The 16,776-nt window shown below is 39.3% G+C and overlaps 2 protein-coding genes and 1 long non-coding RNA gene across 3 annotated transcripts; all 3 read right to left on the bottom strand.

Annotated features, from left to right (window-relative positions):
• Positions 1–327: 327 nt before the first annotated feature.
• On the bottom strand, positions 328–2,523 carry LOC132973590 (uncharacterized). The gene is made up of 3 exons (XR_009673021.1): positions 2,255–2,523; positions 2,108–2,166; positions 328–1,475 (listed from the first exon to the last, which is right to left on the bottom strand). It is a non-coding gene; the product is annotated as an uncharacterized LOC132973590 (long non-coding RNA).
• A 7,392-nt stretch (positions 2,524–9,915) lies between these two features.
• LOC132973589 (galanin receptor 2a) lies at positions 9,916–11,972 on the bottom strand. Its single transcript, XM_061037136.1, has 2 exons — positions 11,719–11,972; positions 9,916–11,106 (listed from the first exon to the last, which is right to left on the bottom strand). Exon 2 carries the CDS (start codon positions 11,082–11,084, stop codon positions 10,161–10,163), a length of 924 nt encoding a protein of 307 aa, XP_060893119.1. The 5' UTR covers positions 11,085–11,106; positions 11,719–11,972; the 3' UTR covers positions 9,916–10,160.
• Positions 11,973–13,628: 1,656 nt separating this feature from the next.
• On the bottom strand, positions 13,629–16,410 carry LOC132973588 (parathyroid hormone-related protein-like). Its single transcript, XM_061037135.1, has 3 exons — positions 15,935–16,410; positions 15,593–15,711; positions 13,629–14,801 (listed from the first exon to the last, which is right to left on the bottom strand). The coding sequence occupies exons 2-3, from the start codon at positions 15,694–15,696 to the stop codon at positions 14,387–14,389; spliced, it is 519 nt and encodes a 172-aa protein (XP_060893118.1). The 5' UTR covers positions 15,697–15,711; positions 15,935–16,410; the 3' UTR covers positions 13,629–14,386.
• Between the last annotated feature and the right edge of the window lie 366 nt (positions 16,411–16,776).

Here is a 16,776-nt window from a genome sequence, read left to right as displayed (position 1 = left end):
GCCATGCTTTTTACACATAATTTTTGCTTGTGCCTAAGCAGAATGAAGCAGTGGCAGATTTTTTTGTGTGTGAGACACAAAACAAAAAGCCTTGACTACTCAACCAGAAGGTTTAGTACTTTAAGTCCAACCCTCATGGTTCATGTACTTTAGCAAAGTACCGCTACCCAAGTGTCCTTCCTTTTATGAGAGGAATAGTAATGCCCAACAAACCCAATGTTGGGATGTTCCTTCAAAAGGTTTTTAAAGAAGAATGAAGAAGAACTCCTTGATCCAGTAGATGTCTTATATGCTATACTGCATAATGTTATGTAGAAGTAGAAAAACATTTTATTTTTTATAAACACTATTTTGTTTTGTTATTTGAATCGATAAGACTCATCCCCAGATTAACGTGGGCAACAATGAATTTTTAGAAAGGTTACATGCAATTTGTTGTTTCAGCATACTTAATTATGACTATGTTTGAATGTGGAGCAGGTCCAAACAGATTGTTTACATCTAGCTAATAATTCCTTGTATTTTAACCAGGACCCTTCTTATTTACAGGTATTTGATATACAAAAAACAACAATTATTATTTTAATAAATGTATTGAATAACCATAACTTTGAGAGTAATTACTGTACATTATTTTTTTTAACACAGAATTGTGACCTTGCTTTTAACTGAACGAGGACTTCTTGAGTTTGAATCAAAGCTTCTGTGTGATTCCTGTGCTGCCATCACTTGTTACTTTTTCAGCTGACAGAATCTGATACATCTGCAATACGGGTCATTTAGTCCAGTATTACCAGACACCTTGATGTCTTATGACCTGCAAAATACCATAACCAAAAGTGCTGATTTAGCATTTCTCTTTTTAAAGTTGAATGTATCGCTGTAACTGTAGGGGAATGTGACAGTGGTCGATTATGCATTGATAGTAAACACACCTTGAATCGTGTTACCGTACTAAAGCTGTTGGGGAACTTATGTATGGTTTACGGTACACATTTCAGCCTTCACTCACCAACCAGTGTATATGGCTGAGATGTGAGGAGCGTGTGCAGCTGCATCTAATTAATAGTGTGAAAGTTTTTGCCTAATAGACCCTAAGCTGTGTTTATGCCATCCCCATTACCCGCTGTGAGAGTGAGGAGTGTGCACAGCCCCTTCACCCTGAGGTGTCTGAACACAGGGCTTCCACTCTGGAAAGCGGACACCCCAGTGAAGCTCCTTGCCAGTTCCTGGGTTTTGATAGCCACCAATTTTAGCCTGCTGTCATCAGAAGTTGATGTTCATGTTTTTGCTGATAGGTAACGAGGCATGCAGCAAGAGATGAAACTGGATACCGCAGATCCGGAGGGCAGGGTCCTTTGGAATTACCTCTGAATGTCCAGTCCCTCGTCTACTTTGGATGATCATTTCACTCCTTGATCAAGCCTTTCCTTTTTTTAGTAGACAGTGGCGTCCAAAATCCATGCTGGGGGCATCTGCAGGGGGATCAGTTCACAGAAGAGCCGCTGGGATAGAGCTGGGCTATAAATCAAGGGTGACTTCAAAGGTCTCAAACTTTTCCTGGTAACTTTACGTTTGATTCTACTCTCAGATTCTACCTTCTTGGTATTTGGTTGTACACCCACCACAAGGCTGTCTGAGTTCCAGCTGACTTAATGTCAGTTAATGTGTGTGTGTGTGTGTGTGTGTGTGTGTACGCCCTCTCCATTCTTAACGTGCTGAGCCTTAATTAGAATATTTCCAGAACACAGGTATAAAAATATGAATAGTATCCTTACTAGAGCTGAGGGACAGAAAGTAACTTCACAACAAGAAAATCATAATAACAAAATAAACAGGTAACACAAATCAAACCAATAACAGTGTCATCAGCAAACGGCAGTCAATAAAAATCAGTTGAAGTGAACAAAATAAGAGATTTATTTTGTAAAACATCATTTTTTTCTTCCAACTTCCAATAAGGCCAATGGATATATACAACTCCCAGAAGCTGAAATTCTAACAAGATGGTAATTACTCTAAACCATCTGTTCATCTCATGATCAGATAAAATGAAGTATTCCAATAATATGTAGTTTCAATAAGAGTGTACTTATTTTAAACAAACCTATGTCTAACTCCACTCATGGTCAAAATAACCATGGGTTGGCCCTGCTGGATGAAAACCTATGAAGCAAAAAACAACCAGTTGGTAAGTTACTGTAAACACATGCACAAGCTAATTAGGGTTAAATAGTAACGGTTCCTTGCTTACCATTACTGTCACAAACAGGAACGTCTCCCCAACACATAGATGAATCAAATTTCCATGCACTGCTTCACATTCTGACGGGTTGCTTTTCTTGGCAATCTGCTTGAAAATCTACGGCCAAATCATTACAAAAAAAAAACAACTTTCATCCTGCAAATGGTTTCAAAAATAATTTAAAGTGAGTGCAGGTTTTTCGTTTCCTGATTATTTTCTTTATAGTTAGGACCATATTTTCACGGCACTTACAAAGCCTCACTTGTTCAAAAGCTCAGAGGTTTTCTAAGCGTTAACTCAAACATTTTTGCACTTTGCACCTTACCTGCCATCATGTCAGTGCATGTTAAAGTTAGCTCTACAATGTCAACAGCCTGCTGAACTGTGATATTAGGTCAGAACGGGGCCGACCATTGCTGACCATTTGGACTTCAAGTTGTTTGCCATGTGTCGGATTTTTCAATCCATCTCTCATATCTTCTTATTTTGGCCCACTCTTTCAGAAAATATTCACCTTCTCATGATCACAAACAAGTTCATTTCCTAGCAGGGGGGCTGAATTTCCTCCCTCTTTTGTGAAGGAAAAATCTAAATATGGATGATATTTTGTTTATTTTTCGCTGCTGCTTGAAACTTTCTCATGCACAGTTTAGTGTTCTTAGTGAAACTTACCAAACAATTTAACACGACTGGTCTTAATTCTGCCACTTTTTGGATGATGAATATGGAGGACTCTGTTGATAAAATATTTATTACATGTTTTGCATTACTCTTCCACATCCAATTTTATACCCATGAGTCCCCCACATTCCAGTTATCTTACAAAGCAGGGAGAAAAAAAGTTTATGAATATTTGAAGACGTAGCCTTGTTGAATTAAACATTGCATTTTCTCCTTGTTTTCTCTAGAGAGTCACCATTGTGTGCTTTAACTACTGCAAATAGAGCCTCCAGATTCATATGAAGAATTTATTCTCATGCTGGTGCCTGTATAGTAGATGTTGTATTTTCAGATTTCACCAGAGCTGTAATTGAATCCAGCTCAAAAAGCAACCCTCTGCGATGGAACCTTAGAGACTCCTATAAATAAACAGGCAACACTCCTTCAACACTTGCCTATATGGCACATGGAATGATTAGCTCATGGCAAGAGCTCTCTGATCTTACAGTGTGTAGCCACAACTATTTTCTGTCTGCTATGCGCATTGCTTAACTTGTGGAGTGTGTCAAGAATGTGGTCTCTTAGGAATTCACAGAAAATGTTGTTAGCCTATACTGTACATTGACCTGACATACATGTGTTAATAAATGCTGCTGTAACAGGGTTATTGGTTAAGAAAACACACAGTTCATCAATATTGACTTAAATATAATATGTTGCAGAAATTATTGAATATGAAGAGGCCTAATGGTAAAGGCCTTCACCAGTGGAGGTTGCAGTGGTGGTGTAAGTCTCTAAAGAAGGAGAGGGAGGCTTTGATTATAGGCCAATACTTGATTGTGTTTTTATGACAAATCTACAAGGTGGGGGAAACTAAAATTATCCTTTTACTCGATAAGGTAAATGTTATAGGTTTTATTAAGCAACATTCGACCACTAGGGGGCAGATATGACACACAGTAATGTTTTGGCTAGCTTTTGATCGTACCGTGTTTCTAATTCGACAATTAACTATGTTCCGGCGTATAAACGTGAGTAAATGTTTATCTGTCCCAGTTGTAATGGTTGTAATACGGTAAACAGTGCCAACCCTGTATTCCAGGGCGATTTTCTTGTGCGTAAGGTGGCTTCCCTTGATATACTAGCGACTTCATGCACCCGAGAGAAACTTCAAATGCCTAACGTTTTTAAGCTTACCTGCCAATGTACGATATTGTTGCCTAACAGTTGCATTGTAAATTAAATTGCATTCTAGTTCGAATTAAATTACAAGTTAGCTAGTTTTACAAAAACCTTTTTTTGTTACACTAGTTAACATAATGTTGCTAATTATCTGCGTTAAATAGCCACAAATGGTGTAATTTCATGGTTAAAAAACTGCATGAATGAACGTCTGTCTGATATTAAAAAAGAAAGTGTAGTAAGTTGTAAATGATTCTTTCAGAAAAAGAACAACTTGGGAGGTCATGGACGAAGTGAATGTCAGCGAAGTCGTCTGCGGTGGAATGCTTCAAGCCCGGATTTACTCACTGACACCATGATTGAAACAGCAGGTTTTCCTCAGAAATGGGTAAGTGAGGCCTTTTTACTTTTACTTTTATTACACTTTTCTGTGTATTGACGTTGTATTGATGTTGCTTGTAGGCACTCGAATGTAAGGTAGGCAGACTTGTTTGGCTCGATAGGAATTTCCCATTTGTAGTTGTCACCTGTTCGTCCATATGTGAGGCTGTTATTGCTTTATTACCTGTGTGCAGAGGTCAAATAATTACCTGTTTAAATATGTTAACCCTTGGCTGGGCGTAGTTGAAGGATATGCTTTATAATACTCTTAATTGCCACAGAAGGCAATATGGTTGAAGAAAAGAGTTACCTTAAACAGTGCCAATATACCAATACTTATTGTGTAGGCTATTTAACATTCCATGTTATACGACCATATTTTTACTTTTTTATAAATAGGGGTACTTAACATTCTTAAAAGTGTTGCCCTTACACTCTTCAAATGAGAAACTCTCCTTACCCTTTTTATGCTATATCCTCACTAGTTGTCAAAATAGTAATTAGTACATCAAAGTTCCCTTGGGTTTAATGTTATAGTGATAAACACACATTCGTCTACTTGTGTTAAGTGTTCAACATTATTCAAACTAAATAAAGAGTGGTTCCAGAGAGTTGGGCCTGTGCATTACTTCCTTTTTTAAACATAACAGCAAGCTAATACATTTTTACAGGGCTGTACGCATTAACATGTTAATAGTGATGATATTGTGGTCTTAATCAATTCATTCTCTTCTTTTTAAAAAAATGCAAAATAATGGAATTTTAAAAATGTGATTACCGTAAAATCCGGTATATAAGACGCACTTTTAATACCTATTTTTTCGTCTTAAAAGTTGGCTGCGTCTTATACACCGGTGCAACCAATATACCAGTATAAAATACTGAAACACGCGCCGTCATTACCGCGGGTGCAGCAGCCACTATCACTGCAACCCGATGCGATTAAAAACCCATCCCCATTCATTGTGTACTGAAAGCTGGTTGCACGCTGTGCTGGGAAAGACGGGGACACAGACCAGTCTGGCTGCGCGACTTTTTCCACATATTTTCTCCATCACGAGGTCATAATCATGCATTTACAGAAAACAGTGGTATATTGTTCCGTAAATAAAGAGCCCTGTATTAAAGTTAAAGGTCCCATATTATGCTTTTTCTGGTTTTATATGCTCTTTAGTGTGTTTTCCAAGTGTCCTGTGCATGTTTAGGCACATCTATTTGCAAAAATTCAAAGTCCGCGGGAACGCGGCTTCTCCTACATCCTCCTGATAGCAGCTGCATTAGCTGCATGTAACACTCGGTTCTAGCCCCCCTCGAAAAAAATTTGCCAGTGTGACGTCTTGTCGGTGTGAGATCACTGATCTAAGCCCATTGGCTCGTTGTGGCAAGTCCAGCAGCTCATGTTGCACGCCCATTAACTTCTGTAGCATGCACATGATATGCCGTAGCCTGCGGTAGCACAGTAGTGCTAAGGTGCTAATGTTTTTGCTCTCCTCGGAGCCAAAGTGGCTGCATTCCCAATATGGTAAAAGGGGCGTGACATTTCCGAGAACCGTGCTGAGCGACTGACCAATTACGGCAGAGCCGACAGGCCGACCAATCAGATCAGACTTGGCACACGTGGGGACTCTGAACGTGGGAACTTCAGAGCATAATATGACCTCTTTAAAGAGTGACCAGCGGAGTCAGGCAGCGCGACTCGCAAGCTAGGAAACTGTGCCTCACAACTTTCCCTGCAGGCTGAGAGCTCAACTACCGTACTGTAGCTGGTAGGAGTGCAAACTCCCGAAAGTGAAAACAGACGGAACTAAAAGAGCGACACAGCTGCACAGAAAATGCACGTTGTAGACATCGCTGAACACAATATAAATCGTCACGCAGGAAGACAGTTTAAACTTTGTTTTCTCTCTAAGAGACCCTCAAAACAGGGTGCGTCTTAAGCCTGGCTCACACTGCAGGATAATGGGGCAGATTTGAGCTCCAATTCTTCCTTCCCGACAATCGCAGGGTCGCTCCCGACTCAAGGCTGCTCGGACCCGATTATCTCCTCAGATTATCTTGAAGTGTAAGCGGTACAAAGATCCAATCTTAACGTCCCCGATCTGCCCGTCTGCCCCGATTTATTTCAAACATGTTTAATATCTAGAATTTAAAATCTTGACGATACGTCATGAAAGGGTCCGAAGTTGTGTGTGACTACAATATAATCACGAGAGACAGGGGGGGACTGTAGTCATGGCGACCAGTGGCAGGACGCAACCTGGCCTTTTTTTTTTTTTTTTTTTACTTTTCCGTACAGATCATCAGTGCAGCACTTTTCTGAAACTTGTATCCATATATCTACAATTGTATCAACTTTTCTATATCCTACAACAAGTTCCACTTCCTTCTCTTTCACCAACCGTCGTCCTTTGTTTTTTTCAAATGAAACTTTATTAACAATTGTCAACGCTCCGTCCCGATTTCACTCGTACAGTGAGAGCTCTCTGGCCGTGCTCGACAATCGGCTCGATTGTACATCTCAAGGTCTGGTCGGGCGTCGTAAACGATTCAGTCATACAGTGTGAGCTGACATGCCACCCCGACTTTTATACAATTGGGGGAAAATCGCACAGTGTGAGCCAGGCTTTGTATACCGGTGCGACTTATATTCCGGATTTTACAGTAATTGCGATTCCAAATTCAACAAACAATTGCTATTAAAAAATGTATCGTTTGACAGCTCTAATTTTTTCAACATTTCTTAATTTCCTTATTGGATAAAATGGGTCCATGACCTAAATATATTGTCTGATCCAGAAGAAAATAATACCTTATTTGCTTAATTAAATGCACTGAAAAATGTGTATGGCTGGTAAAAAAAAAACATGGTTGACTGTTGGATATTTCATCTACCCACCACTGTGGCTGTTGAGTCAAAAAGTTCATTTCGGACCCTGTTCGCACCCCTACTCTTATCATTGATATTTTTATCAATTCAGACCTGCAGTGCCATAGTGTCATACTGCCATAATGCTCTAATTCCCGAATGTAAACAAGCACATTGCAGTTTGTCAGTGTTTTGATCTGGAAAGTGGAGTTAAAGTTGTAAAGCTGCAACGTATATTTACGGCAGCCGAAATACATTTGCTGACCGTTGTCGTATTGTTCTTTTTTTCTCACTCTGTTCTCCTTGCGTACGTATCGAGAGGAGCGTCTTTGTGTTCTGCTGATCAGAGAGTGAAAGCAACGTCTGCCTCCTTGTGACCCTGAAATGCTGTTGTTTTTAAAGCTTTGTTCAGCTGATTTAGCCTATATTATTCTATATTATTATATATTATTCTGCACGCTCGTAGTTTTGCTTCATCACCTGCTGTGATAACAAAACATTTTTTTAAATGCAAGTTTTGTCATTTGGGCAACTTCATTAAACTATCTGTGTATGAAGATTTTCAAAGACGAAGATAAACTGTCATTGGGTGGTGAGGGTCTCAGCGAGCCTGACCTTGGTTGTTTTTATTTTAAAAAGTTGTGTCTTAAACAGTATAATCAGGACGGTGTCATGTATTACCACTGCCCAAAAGTGATCGCATTCAACGGCTCTCTCCCTCTTCCCTCTCTCTCTTACTCTCCTCGTTCAGTAAGCATGCATGCATTTTATAAAAGTATAGAAATACATGTATTTACCATTGATGTGCAAATGTGCCTCAATAACACAAACAGAGATTTCAAAAAGAAACAAAAAAGAACACAAGACTAGATCATGATGAATATATAAATTGGTGCATAAAATTGATCAGAATGCAGGAAAATAAATACTTGGTGCTAATATATATTCTAACTGAGGGGGACCCACCTTACCCAATGCTGTCATAGTAGTACTGTCATACTATTTAATACTAGTTAATATTTAATGGCATAAAACGCCAGGTTATTGCTGAAAACAAACATAGAAAACTTTTACTTTTACTTACTTTTACTTTTTTCTGCTTTTTGGTGTGTGTGTGTGTGTGTGTGTGTGTGTGTGTGTGTGTGTGTGTGTGTTGTGTGTGTGTGTGTTTATGCGTTTTTGTGCGTGTGTAGAGGGGGGAGGTCATTCCGTGGGAAACACTGTAAACGTATAATGCATAGATAGTGTTTCCATTCAAAACTGAACAATTGATTGATATTATTGATCTAAGAATTTAGAAAACAGGGTAGATTACGTGAAATAAAGTATTCATTATAGTATATAGTTTGTTTTTGTCTCGCCTTTGGGATGGGGTTATTGTTAAATTTCATTAAAACCCTGCAAGTTATTGATAGACATGTCATTCATTCTAAATGTCAAGTCAATCAATAATCTGTTGATAACAAACTAAAGATTAACATGCAGCCAGTTGAGGGGACTAAAGTACTATTACATGTTATTGTAAGTAGTACACTATTACGAAGACATTATGCTAAGAAAATGAGTTTACAAAACCCCAATGACATTGATGCATTTCACAGAGCAAAATTCAGCAGTAATGAAACAATTTTTTGCTTTTATTGTTTGTGGAGGATCTTACATTCTAATATTCAGAGATGGCAGAGAAATATCTACACTCTGAAATATGTTCACTGGTTTTGCTGCTGAGTGTCTGAGCATGTGTTCTGTATTTCTTTACGATATCCAACATGCTGATGATCTACAGATGAAGGTCTGTACAAGGCAAGGCCAGCTGCCCTTGCTGTACGCTAAAGAGAAGGCCAAAAGTCAGGGGGCAAGCTGACAGAGGGAGGGGCAGGCTGTCTCCAGTTACTGCAGTGGCTGCCAGTACTCAGCCCGACTTGTTATTGCCTTCCTAATCTCTCTTCCTGTATAACTACAACACCTGCTGCACAGCCCCTGGTTACTCCTCTTAGACTCTTACCTGTAGGCCTAAAACTGCCTGGTAATCTCTTATTCATGTAAATTCAGTGCAGCTGCTCTTTACTGTGTCGGTAGAAATCTGCAGAATGATTCATTTTTTAGAAAATAACTAAATGTAGTTTGAAAGAAAAAAATAGTAAAGAAGGCATATCACCTGTCAAAATGCAGCCTGGAGAAGGCACAACTTGTTAATGATAAATCTATTTTGCACGATGTCAAGATTACATTTCAACCAGCAGTCTGTAATAACGCTGTAAGATATCATAAATGCATAATTCTGTCAGGCATCAGATTTTGGCCTCTAAGTTGTGAAAATGTCACATTTGATGGCTCAATTAATTTGTATGAAGCTGAGATGCTGCAGCTAAACTAATGGTTTTTTGTTACTAGTTATGAGGTGGAAGTCGAGTGGCTCACATAGCTCATGTTTAACAACCATCCTCTGCCAAGGTAGCATAACTTACTGAATGAACGCTCCTTCAAATTGCCACCTAGTCAAAGTTTATTTGTTGTGTGCATATGGAGTTTTTATTTTATTTTTAGATTGTGTTCTTTGCTTGGGGAAGATCAAATAAAGATATTTCTATGATACAGTACTTGTATTAAGGTCTTCATATTGATGTCATTTGTGAAGAGACAATCTTACTGCAAGCACATAAGAAACAAAGACCACTCATTGGTCTCATTGTTTTATTTGTATATTTATACCTCAAGTATGGAGATTAATACAAAAACATTTTGTTAACAAAAGAAGTTGATTTCTATGAAGTTTGTATAAAAAAGTAAACCAACTCTGCTTGATGCTTGAAAAAGTAGCTTCATTTAAAAGCTGTCTGTAGTGACGCTAATAACCTGCGGCTGCACTCTGTTCCTGTTGCAGCTGAAGAGCCAGGCTGCCCTCGTGTGGCGGTAGCGCTTTGACAGCAGCACGTACAGTACAGGGTTGATGCAGGGATGCAGATACTGTAGCATTGTACAGACAAAGTAAAACATCTCCCAAGCCTGTCCATGGCGATACAGTCCCAGGTACACGCACAGCTCAAGCACGTAACCAGGCAACCAGCACACAGAGAAAGTAGCAGCAGCCAAAAACACCATGACAGAGGCTCGGCGGGTGTTCCTTGCGCTGGACACAGACATAACTGGACTCTTGTGGAGAAAGAGAGCCAACCGAACGTAGTTGAAGGCGATGACAAGCATTGGGACAAAGTAGTAAAGCACAAACTGGCTGAGGACCACTTGGTAGTGGTGGTCAGGAATGGTTGGGAGGCAGAAGGTGAAGTTTGCCATGCTCGGACCCAGGCTGTCTTTGTTAGCAAACATACGCAAAGGTAGGCTGATGAAGAAGCTGAGGGCCCAGACCAGGACAAACATGAGGATGACCAGGTCCATGGTAGGCGGCTGGTACGGGTTGGTTATGATCATCGCACGTGTCATGGACACGGCACACAGAGAGTAGGTGCTGGCGGCTAGGCTGAAGGCCAGCATAAACTGGTAGACCTTACAGGAGGTGTCACCCAGAGGCCAGGAGTGACTTACAGCAGAGTGCACGGTAAAAGGGATGAGCAGGAGGGTGAGAAAGTCGGCCAGAGTCATGCTGAGGAGGAGAATGTCCAGTCGGTTCTTACGCAAAGTGTTGTATTTGGCGAACAGAGAGAAGACAAGCAGGTTAGCACAGAGCCCAATGCCCAGTATCACTCCACAGGTACAGGCAAAGATCAGCCCATAGGTGTTAGGAACAGCCATGTTATCACCGACTTGATATCACCTTTAAAATAAAAGTTATGTTAGTGTTTTCCCCATCGAGTTAAGACTTAGTCCATGGATAAATTAAAACATCAAATACTGTTTTTGAAAAAGTTTTTGTAATTCCCAATTTGTGTTTGCTAACTCTCTTTAGGTTTTGATGCTTTGTCATCTATTTTAATGATCACGTTGATCTTAGAATAAACATAATGGGCATCTTCTTTTTATATTATGTGCATCTTATCACAAACAAAATTATTTCTTTTAAGAGAAATATCTGTCAATGTGAATATTAACAGATCTTGAAATTGGTGGTTGGTTGCTGTCCCATTTTTGTTGGTCCTACTAAAACATGTTATATCAAGACACTCAAAACTTTTTCTTCTTGCTTGACTAAAATGCATTGGTTAAATATCAATATTATTTAAAAGCTTTTGTGGACCAATAAAAATACAAACTGTATATTTGATACAATTTTATAAAAACATGCCTATATTAAAATATCCAACAAAAAAAGGTTTTTACACAGCAGTAAAGTCATCTGTTATTATACCTACAACAGGTATTTGTCTTATCTGAGGTTGTTACATGTTCAAATTTTAAAATAGAATAATGATCATTTTCATGTACTCACCATTGTTCCTCAGAGCAGTTTACACAGACACGTGTTTTTTAGTGAACCATCCTCCAAATTCAAACTAAAGACTTTACTGTTGTCCATCCTGATCAACTGGACAGATGATGGGAGAGGTGGCAGACTCTCACGACTCATTACTAAGTGTGATTGCTGAATGTGGAGAGAAGAAAGGCAAACATCACTTGGGTCAAATTAATTCTGGTTGACCGGGTTTAAATAGAAAAGACCAAAGACCAGCTGCTGAGAAAACACTGATACTTAACATTCCTGTTTTGGTTTAATTATTGGAGGACATGTTTGCACCTTTTGGGTTGTTTTCAGTCACTTTATCTGTAGTAACTGTTAGATTTGACCTTATAAGCCTTTGTTTGACTTTTTGATGTAAATTATAGTTGATTCATTTTACTGACCTTGTCTGACCTGTTATTGTCATAGTTGCAGAACCAAATTGTAAAATATATTTCTGGACTTAATTCGCATTGTATGAAGTATATTTTAGAATCAGTTCTCTTTGAACAACAGGCCTGTCCATTGATTACCTCGTCTGTTCCTCCCCTTCTCTAGAGATGTTAATGTCTCTGTCCATTGTTTGATTGATTTCTTCAGTGTAAGCTGTAGGATCCTGACGGCGGCTTTATCAGGCTTTCCACAGCATTTATGACTCTCTGTCAGCTAATGGCCTACGGTGCACACTGCTGCTCTTAGCACAGGATATAGCTGATGCTGATGCATTTGCTTACCCTTCCATTACCCGTTACTGTGCCGTGCAGTGAGCAGCTGTTAAAAATGCCCCATGTTTTCAAGTGGGACGTTAACAGCTTTGTTGTGTTCGTTCTGCGCCAAAAGTCAACAAAAACATCAATGTTTTTAGTTTCAGGCTCAGTACCTTAATTGTGAATTTTATTAATGCTGTTTGACCCAAATCCCACTCTTCTTTGTTTCAGCATTTGACTCCCAAACCATCGTTATAACAAGTTTTAATGGTTGCAATTAGATATATAAATCTGTAATAAACTGACAAAAATCAATAGCAGTTTCACCCAAAAACTGGCTTGTCTCAAAGCACAGATTCGTCAGAAGTCGGGAGTACAGGCTATACTCTACTTATGGAAACAGTAAGAGAAAAATGGAGGTTGTGTGAACGCAAAATGAAATAAGTGAGTGGAGAAAAGAATTAGGAAGTTTACATTTGACCTTTTAGTTGACTAAGAAGACACTCAACAGGAAATTAATTGATCAACTAGTTGTATATTATTTAATTGAAGCAAAACACTTTTTAAGCCAACATAATGGTATTGGTTTAAAGATTTCCATAGTTGATGTTTCATGATATTTGACTCGTGTGTATTTAATACTGAATTACCGTGGGCTCTGAAATTGTGACAGGTAGTTGTGTTAGCCATTTGTGGACACACTGTTTTAAGACACAGTTAAATACAGAATAATTGGCAGATTCATAAAAAAAAAAAAAAAAAACGCAATAAATCGTAGATTAACATCAGGTTTTGTGGATGAATAAGTGCTTGTTTAATAAATAAAATACGGCTATTTTAGACTTTGACTCCAACTGATACAATACACACTTAAAATATAAAATATTTTGGCTAGAACTATGTCATTATTTTAATCATTAATTATTTCTTCATATGTGAGAAATGTTTTGTTAAGCTCAAGTTGATCTTTTTAGATCTGTTTTTCTATTTCGAATGAACAAATCCAATATGTTCAATTCTGTTTCACGAAAGACACTTGGAGCGATCCTCATTTTTTGAGAATCTCAAACAAGGTAAGTTTGGTTGGAGCTAAGTTACTTATTTACACTGATGTAATGATAGCTCTTTCTGTCATAAAAGTTACATGTTTGAGTTGTGTTTTAATGTTGAACAAAGACACCATGAATTATAAGATATTTCTAATGGCTACTCTTTTAATGTTTTATAACTGGAAATATATACAATATGCCCTCAGTGCAAAGTTAGATCATTAAATGAGTCTGCTGGCCCCTGACTCAGGCGCGGTCTATCAAAGTTATATACAGTATGTAGAATGGTTGGGTTGTATTTGAAGAAGTAATCCGATAAGTTACCAGAGCGGAAAGAAAGCGGGACCATCAAAAAGAAACATCGAATTGGAACTCAACCACACAAGAACATGTACAGGATATAATTAAAGTGCATTATGGAATTTAGTCAGCAGCACTGCAATACATTCACAAAATAAATACACACTTACAAAGTGAAATAAATTATGGCAGAACAGTTCCGACAGATGTACCCAGTGAGCGGTTTGCATGTAACTCAGTCCAAGATAGCTGACACATATCGAGTCAAACAAAAGGCGACCCCTTCTGCTTTTAAGCTTTGTGAAGAAACATTATATTCAGGCAATAAATAATTTCCTCCTCTCATCTACCTGTTCACACAGCATTGTTTTTGAGTAAATCTGGGACACTGAGGCCTAAAGATTTTCAGATAAATATGGATCAAATATGATATTTTGACAAAAAAAAAATCAGGGAAAACAAAGCACACTATTAAAAGCACAGTCCCAGGGTCGTAATATAAAGTGACTGAGTCAGTCATGTGTTGAGTCTCTCAGATCCCAGTCTAGTTGAAGCTATGTCAGTGTCTTAGTGCAGTACCATACAAACACTAATTGAAGTCTCTTAGTCAGGACACTGCATCCTCCACGGCTTCGTATTTTTAACCGAGCGTGCTCGTCTCCGCTTCTTGTTCTCACTCTCTCTGCGTCGACCTAACCTTGCCTTCTTTTTCCTCTTAGTGGCCACTTTGAGCGGCTGGTCCTTATAAGCCAGAGCCTTGTTGGTCTCCTGGGGCAGGTTAGAGCCATCTCTGTCCGGTCGGAACCTGTCAGGGAGGTTCTTAGAGGCTCCTGGGGGCTTGTCAGGCAGGGCATTTCCACTGAAGGTTTGGCTCTGGGTTCTGCTCTGCACAGGTGGTGCTCGGTCATCAGCTGTGTGCACCTCCTCCAGCAGCTCGTGCAGCCACATGCGACGCTTGAACTCCTGCATGGAGCGGCCCTTGTCGTGCATCAGCTGGGCGTGGCTCACTGACCTCCTCCTTGAAGCACAAAAATATACAGATTGAGTCAGATCAATAAGAATGGTTATAAAAATACAAACTAAAAAAAACATCCTCAAGGGTTCGCAGGTTTAGCTGAGTTGGTAGAGGGGGAACAGAGGCTACAGTCTTCGTCGCACTGGTTGCAGGTTCGGATCCTGATTCTGTGTGGTGCATGTCATCTTCCACTCTCAACCAACATTTCCTGTCTGTTTATACCTGTCCTATCAAATAAAAGAGAAACCCAAAAAAGAATCTAAAACAAACAAAAAAGCATCCTCAATTTGCATGGGCCTTGAGAGGGGACTTTGGAGACTGTTGAATATCTATTGTTCTGTAATGTAAAATTCTCATCACTTTAATAATGAGACAGTTAAAGAAGAATGCAATATTTCTGAGCTGGCATTTCTTTTGCCTGGCTGGATTTTTAATGCCATGGTACAGTAAAGTGTTGAGTTGATTTGTGGCACACCTTTAGAAGTGCTGGCATCTGATGTCTAAGGTCATGCACCAGGAAATCTCAGTCAGTACAGTAGGTGGCAGCATAAACGTAAAGTTACTGAGAGCCGTCACTATTCTGATCTCAGAGATAAAACAGAGAAGACCTCCTGTACATTGATTTAATCTGTACATGTAGGCTTTTGTTTCGTTTTCTAATTTCAAATAATTGGTTTCCTCATAAATGTAGCTTGACTTTGTTTTTTTATGAATTACTTTTTCATTTAAGTGTTGAATTTCAAAGCATTCATTTTATTCAGATGGTCTTCATAATTAAATCAAACATAACTTACGTTCTGCTATTAAGTGCATCAACTGGTCTTCCATCAAGAGTCACTGGGGAGCACAGCAAGAACACAGCCAGACTCCACTGATGAATCAGGACTATTGAGCACATCCTTGAGACTATGATCTAAAAAGCACACAAGAAAATTTATCAGCCACTTAATTTTACCAAGCAACCTTGTGTTTGTGAATAAACTCTGAACTGCTTATCTGCTATTCAGCAGTGAAGTCAGCAGTCAGTCTAGACTGCTGAAAAAGGGAAACTGTTCCAGCTTAAATGAGATCTCCATTCAGCATTACTTGTGCTAATAAACAGTTTGTTATTGTAAAAAAGAAAGGTTTTGACTTACTTGAAAGAGATGTTCTTGTTGCAAAAATCAATGACAAAAATGTAAAAGAAAATGATTGTGGCTTCTACATTATGGCCAGTTCAAAACTTTGTGTCCAAATCCATTGCAGTGGAGGCAGCCTGGGGAAATCCCCTATCAGTCTGCTCCATTCATTTGCCTCCCAACAGTGAGTGTTGAGCTATTTATTCCTCCCTGGCGTCCCAATTAAAAGAATGATAAAGATGGAAAGAGCAGCAGCAGCAGCCCATCAGATGCCTCTCTGCCTCTCTGCCTCTCTGCTCAGTCTTGCAGTAATCTCATAAAGAGGAACGGTGAAGCATCTTCTCTGGTGGCCGGAGCCGGAGAGCTGAGTGGGTTTTCAGTCCAACACTGTGAGCCAGTCTGTCTGAGAGCAGCACAGAGAGAAACTCAAACTCTTCTCTAGGAGAATATGCAGGCACTACCTTAGCCCCAACCCATTAAGTCCAGTTGTAGCACCGTACCCAGCCTCCCCATCCCTCCCCTCTCTTCCTCCTCTGAACCCTTCACACACACCTGCTGTGACAAGAAGGTGGCGCCCATACAACCTCCAAGCCACACAACAAAGAGCATACTTAACCTGGGAATATGAAAAACCTTTTTAATATTCAATTAGTTTCAAATAATTTCAGCTTTACTTTCTGATTAAAATTTCATCATAAACAGGTTAGAAATAACAAGCGTGCACCAAAGGTGATAATCGTGGGTTTACCTAGCAGAGTGTATACAGGGAGAGGCAGGGTTACTCCAACATAAACAGCCAGGCCTAACCACTTTCCCAGGGGAGAATGACCATAACCTCAGAGAAACCTAACCCACAGCCT

Source organism: Labrus mixtus, chromosome 4, assembly GCF_963584025.1.
Source record: "Labrus mixtus chromosome 4, fLabMix1.1, whole genome shotgun sequence".
In the NCBI taxonomy this organism is placed as follows: Eukaryota; Metazoa; Chordata; class Actinopteri; order Labriformes; family Labridae; genus Labrus; species Labrus mixtus.
The sequence above is the reverse complement of the archived record's forward strand: the minus strand, read 5'-3'. Positions and strand labels throughout refer to the sequence as shown.

Excerpts from the sequence above, each read along its gene's own strand:
- LOC132973589 (XM_061037136.1), bottom strand. The coding sequence starts at position 11,084 with ATGGCTGTTCCTAACACCTATGGGCTGATCTTTGCCTGTACCTGTGGA.
- LOC132973588 (XM_061037135.1), bottom strand. The coding sequence starts at position 15,696 with ATGTGCTCAATAGTCCTGATTCATCAGTGGAGTCTGGCTGTGTTCTTG. Across the intron at positions 14,802-15,592 it reads GATGCACTTAATAGCAGAAC|GAGGAGGTCAGTGAGCCACG; the intron begins GTAAGTTATGTT and ends TTGTGCTTCAAG.